This window comes from Zophobas morio, unplaced genomic scaffold, assembly GCF_036711695.1.
Source record: "Zophobas morio isolate AGI-343-1 ecotype UQ-CSIRO unplaced genomic scaffold, CSIRO_AGI_Zmor_V1 ptg000011l, whole genome shotgun sequence".
NCBI lineage: Eukaryota > Metazoa > Arthropoda > Insecta > Coleoptera > Tenebrionidae > Zophobas > Zophobas morio.
The window spans coordinates 2,009,694-2,029,511 of record NW_026972116.1 but is presented as its reverse complement, the minus strand read 5'-3'; the positions used below and the strand labels follow the sequence as shown (position 1 = coordinate 2,029,511).

Here is a 19,818-nt window from a genome sequence, read left to right as displayed (position 1 = left end):
CGGTTTTGTAGTTCCTGAGTAAATCAGTAAAATAAATTTACGCCTTCATTAATTTTTTTGAATCACCCTGTATATGCAAATCCAAAAAATATGAATGGAGTGATAGATCACAAGTACAGACTGATCATATTTTGTACATTTTAGATATGATTTATTCGGCAAACTTTCGAGCTGACGTCATCAAGTTTTTGGAGGGGATAAGCAAATATATTTCGACTAAACATTTATTATGCTCTTTATGACCTTAAAACATCTACAAGATTTCAGAGCATTCGGTTTTGTAGTTCCTGATTAAATCAATAAAATATATTTACGCATTCATTAATTTTTTTGAGTCACCCTGTATACGCAAATCCAAAAAATATGAATGGAGTGATAAATTACAAGTACAGACTCATCATATTTTTACAGTTTAGATAGGATTTATTCGGCAAACTTTCGAGCTGACGTCATCAATTTTTTGGAGGGGATAAGCAAATATATTTTGACTAAACATTTATTATGCTCTTTATAATCTTAAAACATCTGCAAGATTTCAAAGCATTCGGTTTTGTAGTTTCTGAGTAAATCAGTAAAATAAATTTACGCTTTCATTAATTTTTTTGAGTCACCCTGTATATGGAAATCCAAAAAATATGAATGGAGGGATAGATCACAAGTACAGACTCATCATATTTTGTACATTTTAGATATGATTTATGCCACAAACTTTTGAGCTGACGTCATCAAGTTTTTGGAGGGGATAAGCAAATATTTTTTTACTAAAGATTTATGATGCTCTTTATAGCCTTAAAACATTTGCAACATTTGAAAGCATTCTGGTTAGCCGATTAAAAATTAAATTTCAAAATGTTGTTTCATAATTTTGATTTTTTTTCCAAAAATCTGGACGTTTCGGGTGAAAAGTCAATTCGGAGTAGTAAACTACATGTGTAGGACTATGTTATTTTATACAATTGAAAACCCATTTACTATGTACAATTTTGAAGTGACGTCATCGCATTAGTGGTGGGGATGATTAGACAAATTTTGGTTAGCGTTTTACCATCTACATGATATTCTTAATATAAGTACAAAGTTTCACAACAATCGGTCGAGTACTTTCGGAGATTATCTGTCTAATAAAAATCCGGAACGGCAGACGGACAGACGGACAGACGGACAGACGGACAGACGGACAGACGGACAGACGGACAGACGGACAGACGGACAGACAGACGGACAGACAGACGGAAATGGGAGACCTATTTCTTCGTCTTCTAGGGGTCATGAAAGATCGAGAAAACGTAAAAGTAGAGAGTCGGCCGACGGACTCGATTACAATACTTCCTTTGCTTACGCTCGGGAAGTAAAAATTGGTCTAAAGAGTTTAGACAGTACTTCCGTCGCTTTCAGAATCGTGTCTTTATGTCTATCATAGATTCTTCTCATTAGAGTTCTGTGACGGGATATTTCAATAAATTCGCTTTCACACTGGAAGTCACGGCTCGTTCGTAATTTGATCAATAATAACTTGACTGATTCATTAATTTTTTTGAGTCACCCTGTATAAGCAGATCTAAAAAATATGAATGCAATGATAAATTACAAGTATAGTCTGATCCAGTGGCGGCTTGTCCATAAGGTCGTTGGGACAATGCCCCCCCAAATATTTTTACGAATAAAAAACATTATTTTTTTTATTACATATTACTCCATTTATTATTTCATAATTTATTTTTGATGATTTTTACCCTAAGCGAGGAGTAGATCCCGTCCACGTCCAAGCGCGATATGTTAACTCCGCAAAAAGACCGAGGTTTCCATGCAGTCGGCTTTCAGATTCGACTCTACAGTCGCTTATGGGGGCTGATAGCAAATGTGGAAACTGCATTTACGCAAGACAGAGATAGGCTTTAGCGCGATTCAACATATCAGACAAGTACAGAATATCCTCGGCATACCTACAGTGGTGTCGACGGCCCAAGACTGTAGCACGCTTCTGATTTCGTACCAACACCACTAACCGATTAATTATAATTACAAACTGGCAAAACAGCATTTCCAGGAATTATCACATGTATTGATTTTGTTTTTTGTTGTGCTGCAGTAGCAGTCTGTAGTTGGAACATTTTATAAGCAGTGCAATTTAGCATCAACTTTTTTAAATCTAATTTGACCCCCCCCAATCTCTAGAATCACGAGCCGCCACTGGTCTGATCATATTTTGCACATTCCCGAAAAGATTTTTTCGGCAAAATTCTGAGATGACGTAACCAACTTTTTGGGGTTGATAAACAGATACATTCTGATTACAAAGTTACGAGTAAGATTCTTTTGCAATTCTTGATTTAATCAATAAAATAAATTGACTAAGTCATTATTTATTTGAGACACCCCGTATAAGCAAATCCAAAAAATTTTAATGTAGTGATAAATCACAAGTATTGTCTCATTATACATTGCACATTTAAGATACGATATATTCAGCGAAATTTTGAGGTGACGTCATACATTTTTTAGGGAAGATGAACAAATACATTTTGATTAATCGTTTACCATGCCTATGATAACTTTTAAACATCTCCAAGATTTGCAAGCATTCGGTTCTGTAGTCCTTGATTAAATCAATAAAATAAATTCCCGTATTCATTAATTTTTTGGAGTCACTCTGTATATGCAAATCCAAAAAATATGAATGGAGTGATAGATCACAAGTACAGACTTATCATATTTTGTACATTTTAGATAGGATTTATTCGACGAACTTTTGAGCTGACGTCATCAAGTTTTTGGAGGGGATAACCAAATATATTTTGATTAAAGATTTATGATGCTCCTTATAGCCTTCTATTTTTTTTTTCCAAAAATCTGGACGTTTCAGGTAAAAACTCAATTCGGAGTCGTAATAAACTACATGTTATTTTCTACAATTTAAAACCCATTTACTATGTACAATTTTGAAGTGACGTCATCGCATTAGTGGTGGGGATGATTAGAGACATTTTGGTTAGCGTTTTACCATCTACATGATATTCCTAACATAAATACAAAATTTGACAACAATCGGCCCAATACTTTCGGAGATTATTTGTCTAATAAAAATCCGGGACGGCAGACAGACAGACGGACAGGCGGACAGGCGGACAGACGGACAGACGGGCAGATGGACAGAGGAACGGAAACATGAGACCTATTTCTTCGTCCTTTAGGGGTTATGAAAGGTCGAGAAAACGTAAAAGTAAAGAGTCGGCGGACGGACTCGATTACAATACTTCCTTTGCAGGGAAGTAGAAGCTTTCTATGCGCATGTTTCAAATGCGGTTTTCCTTTACAAAATGTTGTGAAGACGCCATCAACATTTTTGCAAGGACACGTATATCAGCTTGGATAGATGCTGTGTAATACTAATAATAACAGTACTATTTTTCCAAATTTTTGGAAAAATGAAGTGAGGCGTTCCTGATTTAATCAATAAAATAAATTGACTCAATCATTAATTTTTTTGAGTCACGTGAAGTATAAGTAAATCTAAATAATATTAAATATATAATAAATTATATAATCATATAACCTCATCAATCATCATATATTGCACATGTTAGATAGGCAAATTTTGAAATGACGACATCAATTTTTTTGAGGGGATAAGCAAATATATTTTGATCAATAAAATCTAATAAAAATCCGTGACGGCAGACAGACGAACAGACGGACAAACAGACAGACGGAAACGGGACAACGGGAGACCTATTTCTTTGTCCTGTAGGGGGTCGAGAAAACGTAAAAGTAGTGAGTCGGCCGCAGTGGCGTAACAATCAAACTGCGGGCCTGTGTTCTACAACACTGTGGGGCCCTTAATGAACACCGAAATAAAAATATTTAAAAATACGTATATAATGAGTAAAGTATGAGTAGATTGCAATTAGGGCTTACGTTTTTTTTTAAATCATTTTATCTGAAACACTAAATTAAAAAAACAAAATACAATAACTACCTGAATACATACAGTGCATCTTTTTTAAAAGCGGGCATAGGGATTCCCATGTTATATTTTATACCCCGTGTTAACTTATGTTTGAGTAAAGATTCAGAGTTGAAATTTTTACCGAATGTAATTTGGGTCATCTTTTGTCGATTTTGTTAAAGGTTACGCTTTAAATTAAAGGATATTTCTTTAAAAAAATTAAAATATTTGGGTATTTTTACCTGTAATATTGTAGGCAGCCATGTAAAACAGACATTTACCTGACGTTTCTAAAATTTGATTACTCGTTCGATTACTGGTTTTTAGTGACCGAAATTTGTCAATATGCCGCAGTACACAATTAAAGAAAAAGTGGAAATGCTCACTGATGGATACATTAAAGCATACCCACATCATTCTACACCCGGGAAGAGCACAATTCAAAAATTTTACAGCAGATTTATAAACACAGGTTTTCTCGATCGCGGACATCAAAAAGGCAATTTCAGTTTAAAGCACAAATTAATAATTTACTGCAAAAAGTGATAGTGGAAATTAAAACCGAAAAAATCATTTGGCACATTAAGCTTCTGGCAATTTGATTTTCAATTGAGAGATTCAGTGAAGATAATCTGCATTGGCCCATTGTGTTTTTTAAAAAATTTTTAGTCATTTTTATTTTCGAAAAAGATCTTTCCGCTGAAGCCACCGAAAGAGGTATTGTAAGAAAAATGAAACATGCTGTGATAATTTCAGTGAAAGTAGTGCAGGTACTAGGTACTCATTTTGCAATAATTTCGCGGAGCAGTTTTTTTTCTACTTAAAAAATTAGTTGTAACATACATCAGATATATTTTATTATTCCAAAAATGCACCACAAGTACAAAATTAGAATAGTTTTGAAAATACGAAAGTTTTCATAAAACACAACTAAAACTGAATTTTTTTAACGTCTTATTACAGCATAAAGTTTCACTGAAGATCTGAGGACAAAATTGAAGTATTTTGTCATCCTGCATCATAAATTAGTCATACTTTTGCCGGATAAAGATTGGTAATTTACTACATGGGTTGTTAGATTTGCCACAATGCCACTGCGACACTGCGACAGATCTATTAGAAACATTTTAGTGCTGCTGCAGTTCGGCCGCCGGTGCCGGTGACTAAAACCCGAGTTTATTGAGTCTATGATATTGAGATGCCGCCAGAGGTATCGTAAATAGCAATGAACCATCGATCCTGGGATTACTGCACATTTTCGAATTTTTTATTTCGGGATCTAATTTGCATAATAATAAAAAAAAATCCAATTAAAAAAAAGTTCATGTGACAGGACCGGGCCCCTTGAAGAAGCGGGCCCGTGTTCCAGCGAACACATGGAACACCGGTAGTTACGCCACTGGTCGGCCGACGGACTCGATTACAATACTTCCTTTGCTTACGCTCGGGAAGTAAAAATGTTTTAGACAAACTCTACGTACCTTTAGCCGCAGAATTCGAATCTGTAATCAAAATTCGGCGTTTCTATTTATGATTTCAAAGTTACCCCTCACCCTACCGAGGCGGGAAGGGGACTAGTTTTTTGCACGAAAGTATTTCCCCCCATGGAATGATTACATTTTGAATCTGGACATTTCTCTGAGAGTTACTAGCACTGTTAATTACCTCAGAAATTAGGACAAATAGTCAAAAAAATCAACAGTCGTCATTAGTAAAATTACAACACTAATAAATCTAGCACCTAAAACGCTAGTCTGGTCACCCTGCTTGGGTGAACTTTTTTGGCTGCTAACACTAATTCTTGGTTGCCTATACTCATTGCTTATTTCATATATTTACGTGGTGGGGCACCCGAACTGCGATCGTTTTCCGAACAGACACCGAACTGTCACCGTTCAAAATATGGCCGACACTGATGCGGTCGTCAGAGGTGCACCGCGAGTCGTTGACAACATGAAAGTGCCAAACGGACCCCGCGTTGTGACCATCAACAAAACGGAGACAGGTTTCGGTTTCAATGTTCGGGGCCAAGTGAGCGAAGGCGGCCAACTGCGGAGTATCAACGGGGAGTTGTACGCCCCCTTGCAGCACGTCAGCGCTGTGCTGGATAGGGGTGCCGCCGAGCAGGCTGGGATACGCAAGGGGGACCGAATTTTGGAAGTGTGAGTCCGCAAATCCATTACTCTTCTAGCTCCATTTTATACCTACCACAGAAATACAAAAAAATAAAGTAGAGGTTAAGATTCTCTGTGGTCTATTGATTTTTGTTTGAACCTGAGTGACAGTTCGGATTACCTGGAATTGCTGTCTTACCTGATGCAAATTCCGGACTTACGGGGCGTGAAATTATGAGAATTGTATGCGTTGAAAGTAAAAGTGGAAAAATTTGGTGTAACATGCTTAGGAATGCGGGAATTTACCGGTACTAGGATTGTGGCCTCGATTTGCAAATATTAGTGAATTTGTTGCGGTTTAAGCAATGTTTTTGTTTAAATTTGCAAATTGTGCAGTCAAAGTTGTTATTTTTTTATAACCATTTTATATATATATTTTTTACACAAAACTGCCCATTTTGGCAATTGATGATAGGGATGTTGATAACCTAAAAATAATGAAAAGTTTATTACCCTAAAGTGCAATGCCTGAACTCACATTGTTTGACAATAAAATGCGATATTGTAAGTTCACTAAATATACATACTAATAAAATTTTGCAACTTTAGTCAAAGAAGAACCCGCAAAATTCTAAAATCATAAATTATACAGATACGACCGCCAAAGACCGTCTGCTTGGGGCAACAAAGGAAATTTGTAGGCACGCGACCTGTCTTACAAGTTTACAAGGACCCCACTGCGAAAAGCCGATTCGGCATTGTTAACCATATAATCCTAATGATGTCATAAAAGTTTATTAGTATGCATTGAAAGTGATCTTAGTACAATATACAGCGTGTTATTGAAAGGTACGTACAAAATAAAATCGGCAATTGGTCTCAAAGTATGGGTGCTAAAACTTAAAAAAAATTCAGGTAATAGTGTTCTCCTTTTAGAGATATAAATTATTAAAATTTATGTCCAAATTCGGTGTACGCCTCTGATAAAAAGATCATCTCTCGTTTCTATAGCAACATTTAGTCTTGACAAAAGTTTCATTGTTACAGTTGCTAGGATTTACTCAAATAAATTAATTTTACCTATTTATGCTTCAGTAGCGTCTAAAAAGGTTGGATAAGGGTTAATTTTTCCCTTATAATTTTGATAACACAAAATAAGTTTTTCAGACTTCTTAGACTTCGCGACGAACTGTCAATTTTGTTGTACGTACCTTTCAATAACACCCTGCATAATAGAATATTTTTCATAAGCTGTTTTCTTGCACAAAATAATTTGTTCCAAATTATTAATGCTTTATCTTTATCACAGTGCCCTAACTAACTTGATGATGACTTTATTTTCTTTTGATAAATTACTGGACATTAATATTACCAGCCGATTCAGTCATGTCGAAATTTAATGAATTTAATTTGAAAGTTAACGAGTAGGGTCATTTTGCACCACTGTCAAGCCCCTACCGCTGCCTTAGACATGTGTAAAAACATGATATTTGAGACGTGGTTTACCTTAAGTCTTTACTAAATGATAAAAAATAATTCTTTTATGAATTATAGTAAAAATAACTATTAAACGTATCGTATTATAGTCACGTAATTTTTACATTGTCCCGGACAAAATTATTTAATTAAAAAATTGGTCAAATTAGACACAACCTTCCTCCCCCCTGAAGTACAGTGGACATATCCAGCTTTTTAAAAAGTGTATAAAATTTTACGCACAACTGAAGAGAAACTGTTTGTTTACAAGTTGGTTTCCATGGCAGAAAGTTTTACATTACGTTAAGCGGGTTGTAAAGTGTAAAGTAAAAGCCAGCTGTAAAAAAAACCCGCCCGGTTTTGAAAATAGAAGAGTCAATTTGATCAACATATTTATTTTTAATGAATGTGAAACATACAATTAGATAAATTCTTAAAATGCAACATATTTCTTGTGCTATCCCAGGGATAACGTCATCATCAACAATAATAAACCCCTTCTATCATTCCTTTTTGACTTTTTGTATAAACTTGATCACATTTTCTTTTGACAACAGCATGGCTTTCTGTGGTTGGTAACGCTGTTGTTTTTCAAAAATGATATCAATTTATGATACCTACTAAGGTTAGTGTCCTTTTTTACTGTTAATGTCTTTTTAATCATTCAGACTTTGACCAAAGAGAACTGCATTGCTATTTTTTGGACCGAAAATCACAAATTATATTCATTTTTATTAAAAGACATTAACCTTTTCACCGAAATATGCAAGTAAAATAGTTTCATTAATCGTATTTAATTTTTTGGTATTCTCCGTTTCGTTGCTCTCTTTAGATTTACTCGGAAGCACGCTCGGAAGTAATTCGGCTATCGCTACATCGGCTGCTTGCCCAATTCCTTCAGGAATAATTTCTTCCATTTTCACAAAATTTTCAGAATTTTTCTATTTACACATAAACACATGGCAACCAACATTTGCCTATCAAGCACCATCTAAATATAATTAGAAAATATTACTTTAAAAATACAAACATGGAGCATAGTAGTCAGTTTAACAAGTGACATATCACCTTCTGATCAGTTCCTTCAAAGTTTCGGTTTAGCTGTGCGTGAAACGTTGGTATAGTCTTTGCCATTTCTGTTGAAACACCACCTGTTGATTTTGCCTAAAATTTAGCAATTGCTAACAGTTTTCGGTTGATTGACAACGGCTTTTAGTTAGAAAATTGTGTGAATATGAACGTTGCCAAATTTACAATCAACAAGTGGTGTTTCAATAGAAATGGCAAAGACTATATGTATCCTCAGGCTGTAAAATCTGGTTTACACTATTCGAGTTTCGTATTCGACTTTTTGATTCGACATTTTCATTCGAGACCATCGAATGAGATCTCGAATCCAAAATCGTTTTGTCTTTACATACCATTAGATTTTTACATTCCATGGTGCTTTCAAAAATTAGAAATCTGTCAAAATGCTGTCATTCTACTTGCGTTGAGGTTATGTATTTATTATTAGATTGTTGCCCCAGTTTGTTGCATTTTTCTGGTGATTGGGTTTGTGCAACTGGAAACATTAATAAATAAGCATGTCTAGATATAATAATTCATGACATCTCGTTAGCTGATCGTTGAGGGGTTGAGCATTACTTGCGCATGCGCTATAAATTCTCGTTCTATCTGCGAAATATCAAATGTGAAATCGAACGAAAGATCGACGTCGCTATGTCGAATCTGGTCGAATGCAGAATCAAGAAGTATAAACAGACAAATTGGGAGTCGAATGAGGTCTTATTGCAAGTAAAATAAGAAAATCGAGTAGTGTAAATCAGCCGGGCCTCAAACTTTGGCCATCGGGCGTAATCTTACACTTACGGCCCTCTATACGTAAATAACTATTATCTTGCGAATTTCATTTTTACTTTCGAAGCGTAAGCGAAAGAGCTGTTGTAGGTAATATGCATCCAGCGAATGGTTTCATGGTGTCTCCATGGTTCATGACTTCCAGAGTAAGAAAAAATAAGTCGCCCGTTTCCGTCTGTCTGTAGTCTGTCGTCACAAATGTAGAATGATATTATTTTATAAAATTTAAATAATATTTATTATGCAAAATTTTGAGGGAACGTAACACGTTAGGGGGGCGGGTCAAAACCTTTGTGACATCACAGCTAATATGAAACAATTACATAACGAGGTTCATACGTGGCGATGTGTTGCGTGAATATAGTATGTACATTGCAGAGATATAAAATTTTATCGTATAGTAAACTCACTTGGCATAAAACTTTTATGACTTGAGCGGCTTAAGCCAAACCACCCTTATAAGTCAAACTGACCATTGTAAAGTTTCTACACTTTATTAATACCTAGTAAAATTTTACAACCACTACTTTGAGCGATTGTCGGACAATGTCCAGGGGGATAATGACGCCAATAAAAGGAGCGTTTGTATAGTAGGCTAGAAACATCCAGGGTTGCATTGAATTTGTGATTTATGGTGTTATGGGTCCAAGCTTCATGGTTAACTTTGAAATACCAATAAAATTTTATTAGATACTGATGTATTGTACTTACTGTAAGCTTATGGACCCGAACCGCGAGGATTATTACTGTCTATTCTTGCCATAATGGAGCTATGAACTGAATTAAGTTATACAAAAGCAAGTTTGACTTATAAGGCCGCTTTGGCTTAAGCCGCTTTAGTCATAAAAGTTTTACAAGGTGTATGTCAAATGAGTTTACTGTACTTATGATCGAAATTCCCTGCAGTTTTAAAAACTGTCTATAAAAACGGCTGTGAATTTTCTTGTTTATTATTTTTATGTGTAATAATTGTTACAATATCTGTTGAATTAATTTGTAGTCAAGCGTTTTTTTTTGTCAGCATTGCATCAGGTGAAGATTTTGAAGAGTACAATATATCAGAACTATAGTAGAAATAAAATCCCAATGATAACAGCCATTAGCGAAATTGGGCTCAGAAATCGAAGACATCATTAAGGAAAAGTCGAAATTTATAATTAAATACACCTCTGTGACGCGTGCCACAATGACGTCAGAACTTGTCACCATTGACTGTTTTATTTTATTTTCATATGCAACTTTCCACTTTGTGTACAAACAATGTATCTCTGCAGGGTACCATATAATGAGTGTTCATTTGAAAAAGTCATTAAGTTGACGTTACTTTTTTTTATTTATTTTCATTAGTAGTTGCACATGTTTCAGTAGCATTTCTTGGGCTTACCCCAGAAGTTCAGATCACCAAGTGATCAAAGCAACTTCCAGAGGAGGCTGGATTTTTACGTTCGTTTGTTTGACATTACGTCTCATTATTAATTTTTGGTAGAAGAAAACGGAGGGAAAAACGCACGTGTTTCATTAATCCATGTTGTGTATGGTTGACATTTCCACGTTGTCATTTGTCATCGATTAAATTTTTGATATATTGCGGACATACTTGGCAATGTCTACAAAAAATCAACGCCAACTGGATGATTTTTTCAACTGAACACCCGATATAAATTAAGATGATTGGTACAAATAAAGATGACTACATTTTTTAATACATAATCATAACTAAGGAAGTTGTAAGAAAAATATTTGTTGTTTTTTACTTCCCAAACATTAGCTAAGGAAGTATTGTAATAAGGTCCATCCGAAGAATGGCTACTTATGTTCTGAACGTTTCATAACCCTTTGAGTACGAAACAATAGGTCATCCGTTTCCGTCTGTCTGCCTGTGTCGATTTGTATTAGAATTAGGTGGATATAATCTTTGATGACGTCAGCTCAAATTTTTCAAAATAAACACCATTTCAATTTTGTTAATTAACATACAACTGTGCTTTACCTTAGGTGGCATTTTTGTCTTACACTATGACTGGTATTATGTATATATACAGCCTGTTATTGAAAGGTACGTACAAAATAAAATCGGCAATTGGTCTCGAAGTATGGGTGCTAAAAGTTAAAAAAAGTTCAGGTAAAAGTGTTCTCCTTTTAGAGATAAAAAATATTAAAATTTATGTCCAAATTCGTTGTACGCCTCTGATAAAAAGATCATCTTTCGTTTCTATAGCAACATTTAGTCTTGACAAAAGTTTTATTGTTACAGTTGCTAGGATTTACTAAAATAAATTAATTTTACCTATTTATCCTTCAGTAGCGTCTAAAAAGATTGGATAAGGGTTAATTTTCCGACTTCTTAGACTTCGCGAAGAACTGTCGATTTTGTTGTACGTACCTTTCAATAACACCCTGTATTATTTTAACTTGGGTATAGGACTTATGGGAGTTAACTTCAAAAAAATTAAATTTTCCAAAATCAAATTTAATAATAATAATTTTTCGAAGAAGCGGGGTATGTTGGATTGTATTTCAGAGGCGAAGAAATTAAGTCCGTTTTTTTTATGTTCATTCTTTATTTCACTTTTACAAAAAGATTTTACATAATAAATATGAGTAATAATGGCAGTGTTGTTTAATCAAACATTAATTCTACATGAAAATAGTTGTAAAACATGTAGCGTCACAACAGATGTGGATCACACGAATGTGATAAGTTTTTTGCGTGACGTAATTTTTGGATGACCCCTAATTAGAAAAATGTTGTTAGCGTTTTACCATCATACGATATTCCGAACAGTCTAAAATTTAACAATTGGTTCAGTAGTTTCAAAGATTATCTTTCTATTAGAAATCGATACAACAGAAGACAGAGAGGCGAAATTGGACGACTTATTTTTTTACACTGCAGTGGTTATAAAACGTTGAGAAAACATGAAAGTAGCCATTTTCCGGATGGAGCCTATTATAATACTTCTTTAGCTTACGCCTGGGAAGTGAAAATTAAGTTCATAAAATAAAATTTTATAATTTCTGAAAAAAACGGAAGTTATTTGGTTGTGCTCTTAAGGACGACGCAAAGTTCTGCTTGAACAACTGCAGACCAATTTTTAAAATTGATTCACATTATTTCAACTTCATCAGAATATTGTTACAACATTGGATACTTCTGTTGACGTCATGTGCATTTCTGTTGCAATCCCGAAAACTGGATGACGGACTTACCATGGCTAAGGTAAGTTTTGTTTCATCGCGTCTTGTCTCTTATAGTGGGATTAAAATGTGCGGATTTGACACAAAAATAAATAATAATGCTTATTACGTGTGATTCTTGAAAATGTAGCATGTAATTTCGATCAATTTTATGGTCAATGATTTTGATAACAACAATTTTTTTAGAATTTAATGACGCAAGGTGAAGTAATGTAATTCATAGTAGGCGGATTGTTATTTTACGGTCAGTTTCGATGCGGCTTTGAGTTTTAGGGGTCATGGTTTTCATTTCGTTTTGTTTTTTCTTTAGGTTAACCATGTGCTGGAAGGTTAATTAGAAAATTATTGTTATGGTAGAAATGTTGAAAGGGAAAAAAACTGTTGGACGTTAGCGGCAAGTAGATGTATACATTTTTTAAATTGGCGAGTACATTAAAGTGTCGATTGAACAAGTGGACGCGTTAATAATTTTTCAATGCTGAATTAATAACTGAACATTTGAAATATACGCGTAGCACATTTCTTAATATTTACTTTAAGATTATATACATATCTTTATTTCAACTTATATGGGTTCTCACAAAAAATAAAATTCGTAACATCAAATTTTTAGTTTTTTAAAAATGCTGGATATACCAGGTGTCCCACGTAATAACTCAGGAATTTTTGACGGATTTTTTATGAAATTTAAAACGGGTGTAATATAATAGGTAAAGATTAGGCTGATGACAAAAACTTTTTGATCGTACAAAAAATGAATTTTAACACAGCTTCCTGTTGTTAAAAATTATTCAAAATTGCGTTATAACTTTAAGCAACTAAAATAACGCCTGTGCGCGAAATAGTTATTTACGTGGCAAGCTTAGTAAATTAGCCTTTACGGGCGAGCCGGAATGTTTGCAGGGCGAGCGACGTAGGAGCGAGTCCTGTAATCCGGTGAGCCCCAGTAAAGGCTAGTTGCAAGCGAGCCGCGTACAACGTTTTACTTCCTCTTGCTGAAAATCCTGAAAATGAACAACTTTGGCATCGTCTCTAGAAATTTTACTTGAAATTACAGTCATAGCAATTGTAGTTATTTTTCATAGTTTGCTCCGGTAACTATGGAAAATTGAATTGTTTGAAAATAACGGGACTGTCAATTTGTAAATTCGATTAATAATTTAAATAGTTTAATTTTGTTTCTGAGCTCTGTTAATTGTGGAATTTGATGAAGATGAAGAGTTTGAAGGTGATTTTAACGTTAGTATTAGCACAGTATTAGTGAGATTAAGAAAAAGGCCGACGCAGCGAATGTGTGTTTGATTCCGGTGCTGTCATGATAACGTTTTACAGGCAAGGTGCCTGTAAAGCTGCCACGGTAACGCTTTACAGGCAGGGTGCGCGTAAAGGATAATCTACCGAGTTAGTTCAGACGACAGTAAAAGAGCTTTAACAAGACAAGAGGAAGTAAAATGAATTAAATAACTGTTTTTTCCGGAAATCGTCATTGAAACAGCATTTCCTTGCGACATTAGGCGCAGGAAAATTGGATTTCCCTGACTAGTACTGTAAAAACTACAAAAATGACGCAAAATAATTAGTTATTTAAACAAGAAAAATTTATTCAAAATTTCGTAAATTACACTATTTACAGATATTAACATTAATTGTAGAATTCGATATATTTGCAATGTTAATTCCAGACAGAGATTTATGATCAAGTTTAACCTTTTTATCAAAAATTTCAGTCGAGATTTCGGTGCAACAGATTTCAGATGAATCACTACTTGTAGAGGGACACGTCTCGATATTAGTGAAGGGTCTTTTTTTCGGACCAGCTTGTATTTTATTAGCTATATCTAATTTATTTTCGATGGACTCTTCTATGTATCCTTCTGCTACTGAACTGCTTTGCCATCCTCCATGCCTTTTTAAGTTGGTAATATCTCCTCCTGCGTCTACTAGTAAAGTCGCGGAACTGCGCCGCATACAATGTCCTGTGTATTCCAGAGGTGTTGGTAGACCAAGGTAGGTAGCAATTTGAGAAGGAAATTTACCAAATGAATGCAAGCCCACTGGTTGGACCGTACATTTCCCTTTCTTGTAATTTAAAAATAAGCGCTTGTGTGGAGTACTAGGCGGACGTAATTCCAAATAACGTCTGTATGTAGCAAGATTTCTTTCATCAACAACTACAAAGCGTCGAGGTTTTTTTGTTTTAGAATCAGGAATGTGTACTATTAGCACGTTATTTTGATCTTCAATGTCGTCAACTAACATCCTTGATAATTCGTCGCATCGACAGGCTCCAGACACCCCAAAAATAAGCGCCACCTGAAATTACCAAATTTAATAAAACTTAAATATGTAATCATTGTAAAGTCAATTTTTTTTTTAAAACAATTGTCAATGTGTTGTCATGTTGGTATGAGCCATTAGTTATTTTGATGGTGTTACGTTGACAACGTAAAATGTCATATGTAAGCCATTTTGACGTGAAAGCGCTTGCGCGACTGAACCGGCAATTTCCTGCGAATTTAAATAAAAAGCAAAATGAGTTCCCGAAAGCAAGGATCTGGACGGCCCCTAACGCAGCGAGAAAAAGAAGCTATCATTAGATTTTGTAAACAACGAAACCCCAAACATTCCTCTTAAAATATTTTTTTTAGGTTCACTCGACAGTCGTTTTCAAAATTATCCATGAATTTGATAATGTTGGTTGCGTAAAAATTCCTGAGAAAAAAGGCCGTCATAAAATAAATTACAAGACTAATCCAGCATTTCATTATATAAAAGAGGAGCTGGCAAGACAAATTCATACATACCATGCCAATGGAAAACACTTCACCATTGACGATCTTCTTCAGTTTGTTAAAAACAACTGCGATTACACTGGCAGTAGGTCTAAATTATACAAAATTATTAAATCAATGGGATATAAATGGAAAAAATTCAACAACAGAAAAATTTTAATTGAACAACCGCATATAATTGCAAAGAGAATTAAATTTTTAAAAAAGTATTTACAATATCTACAATCTGATAACTACATATTTGTCTTTTTGGACGAGACATGGATTTATGAAAATGGAAGTCCAGTAAAAACGTGGGTAAACGAATCTGATCCATTAGGCGTTCCTGAAAGATTAAAAGGGGAGGGTAGAAGATTCACTATTCTCCATGCAGGAACTGCAAGGGGTTTTTTAAAAGATTGTGACCTAATGCTAGGTTCAGATACAGAACCGCAGAATCTGATTCGGAAGATGATTGGGGGTCTGAACATTTTGAATCTGATTCTGAAACTGAATAAACTGTTACGCATTAAATAAATTTCCATTTTCCTGTTAGCTGTATTATGTTCAATTGCATTTTAACGTATCATTATCGTTTTTTAGTATTGTCCTTTGGTATAAAATGTGCTTAGATCTGTGAAAATTTTCTGACACTGACATTGACCGACATAACCACAAACCTTATCTTGAAAGATTTTACGATACAGTTGTTCCAAAATGAAAGGTTTTAGGGTGGTACAGTCTGGTCTTTGAGGGAATTTTGACACTGACAATTGTTTTAAAAAAAGAATAAACTTTAATAACTTACTTTCATTAATAAAAATTCCTTGTCGGGAGCTTCAAGCAGAAATTTATCTATCTGGTCCGGAGACAAACATTTCGATTTTTTTGGTTGGTAACCAGTCGATTTTCGTTTTAGGTAAGCAGTTACTTTACAAAACTTGCTGATATCCAAATTTTCCTTCAACAAAAGCACGGCTTTCAACATAGAGTAAGTGCTCCAGAGGCTTGAAGCCTTATAAGAACTTGATTTTTCCGCAAAATAAGCCAGAAATACGTCTTCCGTTAGCGAAGTAACATTTTTAAGCCTGCGCCAATCTTCAAAGATTTGGAACTGCTTTTCATACCGCTCCTTAGATTTCGACGGTAACAATTCTTCTGTAGCAGCAGCGGCTGCTTTGCTTAGGTCAAAAGGAACATCCTCACCAGTGTTTTCGCTTGTATTCATAATTAATTAATGAAATAAACACACAGCTCTGACGTACGCACAAAATTTTATAATTGTTTTGTTTGTAACCATCGTTTTCAAGAAATTGACAAACTAGATTTTTGCGCAATTAATTAAAAAACTTGTTGGAAAATCTCAATTTTTAGCGATTTATTGCGATTTCCGGAAAAATTTAATACAAACCTCGTCAGTAAAATGTCTTATTTGACTCGGAGCTTTAAAATGCTCGGCACAAAGTGCCTCGTATTTCAACATAGCTCCTCTTCAGTAATGAGACATTTTCCTGACTTTTATGTAAATAACTATTGTTTAAAAGAATTACGTTAATAAAAACGCAAAAATTAATTAATTTGTTTTTTTTTAAATTTAATAGTGCTGTTCGTGCAAAACAACTGCCTGCGTCGCCGAGTTCAATTTTGTACACCCCTGAAATTTTTGTCAAAATCTGACAAGTTATTGAAAATGGTTCGCTTTTCTTTAATTATTAAAACAGAAATCATTTTAACCTACCCTACGGAGAATGCCGTACAGACCTAGATGAAACAATCAGGACTCTTATTGAACGGTATCCCGATGACGAATTTACCAAATTGAAAGTACAGAGAATAATAAACTTATTTGAAGATACGGGAAGTGTACAAGACCCAGAACGAGTGAAAAAAACAAGATGGTAATACACCTAGCAAAATTATTTCCATTCAAGTTAGAATTAATTCCTGAACCTAACGCAATTTTGCACCTTCGAAAAGGTTGTAGCCGAGCAACTGAAAATTAGTATTTTCTTAAAATTTATAAAATAAAAATGCTTGGCAAGCAGGTATCAAGTTCCCACAAGGGTGTTCAAAATGCGAGGAATGCAGTTTTTTGTTTCATAGCTACCTATCCTTTACTACTTTTTGGAATTATTTACGCAATAATTTATCGTTTTTTGTTTAACCAGACGTATTTCGGAGATGAATTTTTGCATACAGTATTTATTTTTCATGTTTAATCAAGTGATGCAAAACTTAATTAATTCAAAATGAAATTAAGGCATGGAAAATTTACTTTTTCAAGATAATGATTATTCTCACCGGTTCATATTAATCCTCACCTATCAAAATATGTACGTACATTTCAAATTTCATAACAATCCGTTCAAAAATACCTGAGTTATTGCGCCCGAAAGTGTTATGTGGGACACCCGGTATATGTTTCATTGTACTTTAAGTGCGAGTGAAGTTCATTCGAAACAATTTGCGATCAATTATTTTTTTAAGAATTGATGTAAAACTAAATTATTGTTTATTTATTGATAGATTCTAAAATCCTGTGAACAAAAAATTGTTCAGACAAATCTGTCCAATTTATTGTAAAGTGTGAATGTCAAAAATAGTACTTATATTGTTTTATTATTATTATTAAGAGCAAAAGCAACACTTTTTGTGGCGAATCTGCAAGGTTGTTGGACGAAGGAAGTGAGTGCAGCATTGCAAAAAGTAGCTTTTGTTTCGAATAAAACGTGCTGTTTTTTCTACAAACGCCTGCAACTGCTCCAAATTGTACTGAGAATTAAAATTCATAAATCAAAATCCATCAAAATTCAGAATATGTTAGTTGATGAATACGTTACTATTTTACGTTACGTTTTGCGGAATCAACAAATTGAAAAATTTTTATACTCAAGTCAAATTTTGTAAGTACTTCTACATTTTCTTGGTGTTTTTTAAAGAGAAATGATTTTTTCTTCAAACTTAAAAAAAAACATGACACTTTGTAACTCAACAAATAGCAATAGTATACAAAGCAGACTGAAGTCACTTGTTATAACTTTGCCCCTTTGTCTTTATGTGTCTGTCTGTTTCACCGTGGCTTTCAAACGGATGGACTTATTTCAGTGCGGCTTTTTTTGTTTTAAAGGTGGTTCGATCGAGTTGGTTCTTAGCTATGTTTGATGATAATCACCAGAGAACACCGAAGCCGTTTTAATCTATAGGCGTGCACACAATTTTCGAAGTGTGCTCAAGGTCTAGCGTTGGCGTACACGGCAAGTGTTCGCTCGAGATTTTCCTCTGTAAAACGTGTTCTTTTAGGGCTTAATACGTTTTTCAATTTAGAAAATGAATGCTCCACGTCACAACGGGTTATGGCAGCGTAATTAAAAAATGGGAGCAAATTCTCATGTTTTGTTTTTATGTTTGGCTCTGTTATGGCGTCGTAAAATTGATACAAAATATTTAAATCCGGATTTCTATTAAAAACAGATTCTACTTTCATTTTTAACTTCTTCCCAAGTTTACCTGGAAAACTTTTTAATTGAGTCACAGCAGTTTAAAGATTTGATAAAGGTTCAGATTGTAAATAGACTATAATTTCAGATAAATCTTGACCATTTTGTTCAATGAGGCTTAAATGGGTATAGGTCAAAATATAATAAAAAGGTACTGTTGCAATTGTTGATAAGTCGAAAAAAGATAAACAGTCAATTTCTTGGTTGAATAATTTTCATACTCCGAAAAAAGTATTCGATTGGACACCCTACTAAAATATTTAAAACTACATATGATCAAAAATGGTATGGACTAATAAAATGTAGTATTTTACCACGAAGAAAATTATATCATCTTATATTATATACTAGCTGACCCCGTGAACTTCGTTTCACCTACAATTTAATTTTGAATCTGCAAAATCGAATTCTTTGAAATCTTGCAGATGTTTTAAACATATGATAAGCATAATAAATTTTTATTCAAAATATATTTACTTATCCCCTCCAAAAAATTGATGACGTCAGCCCAAAATTTTGCCAAATGAATCCTGTCTAAAATGTCCAAAATAGGATGAGACTATACTTGTGATTTATCATTCCATTCATATTTTTTAATTTTGCTTATAGGGGGTGTCTCAAAAAAATTAATCACTGAGTCAATTTATTTTATTGATTGAATCAAGAACTGCAAAACTGAATTTTGAAATTTTGTAGACATTCTGAAGTTACTGATTGACATGGTAGGTTTTCAATCAAAAGATATCTGTTTATCAAGCCCAAAAACTTGAAGACGTCATCTCAAGATTTTGCCGAATAAATCCTATCTAAAATGTGGAAAACATCATCAGTATATTTTCGTAATTTATCATTGCATTCATATTTTTTAGATTTGCTTTTACAGTGACTCAAAAAAATATATGGATCAGTCAATTTATTTTAGTGAATAACTCAAGAGTTGCAAAAATGAATACTTT

General features: G+C 34.1%; 1 protein-coding gene across 1 annotated transcript in view; it reads left to right on the top strand.

The window, feature by feature from the left end:
* Nucleotides 1-5,827: 5,827 nt before the first annotated feature.
* The window catches only part of LOC135126645 (sorting nexin-27), a 30,539-nt gene continuing 16,548 nt past the window's right edge, over nt 5,828-19,818 (top strand). Inside the window, exon 1 of the mRNA XM_064052686.1 lies at nt 5,828-6,108. Within this exon, the coding sequence (XP_063908756.1) occupies nt 5,849-6,108 (260 nt within the window). The 5' untranslated portion in view covers nt 5,828-5,848. The remainder of the gene's footprint in view (nt 6,109-19,818) is intronic.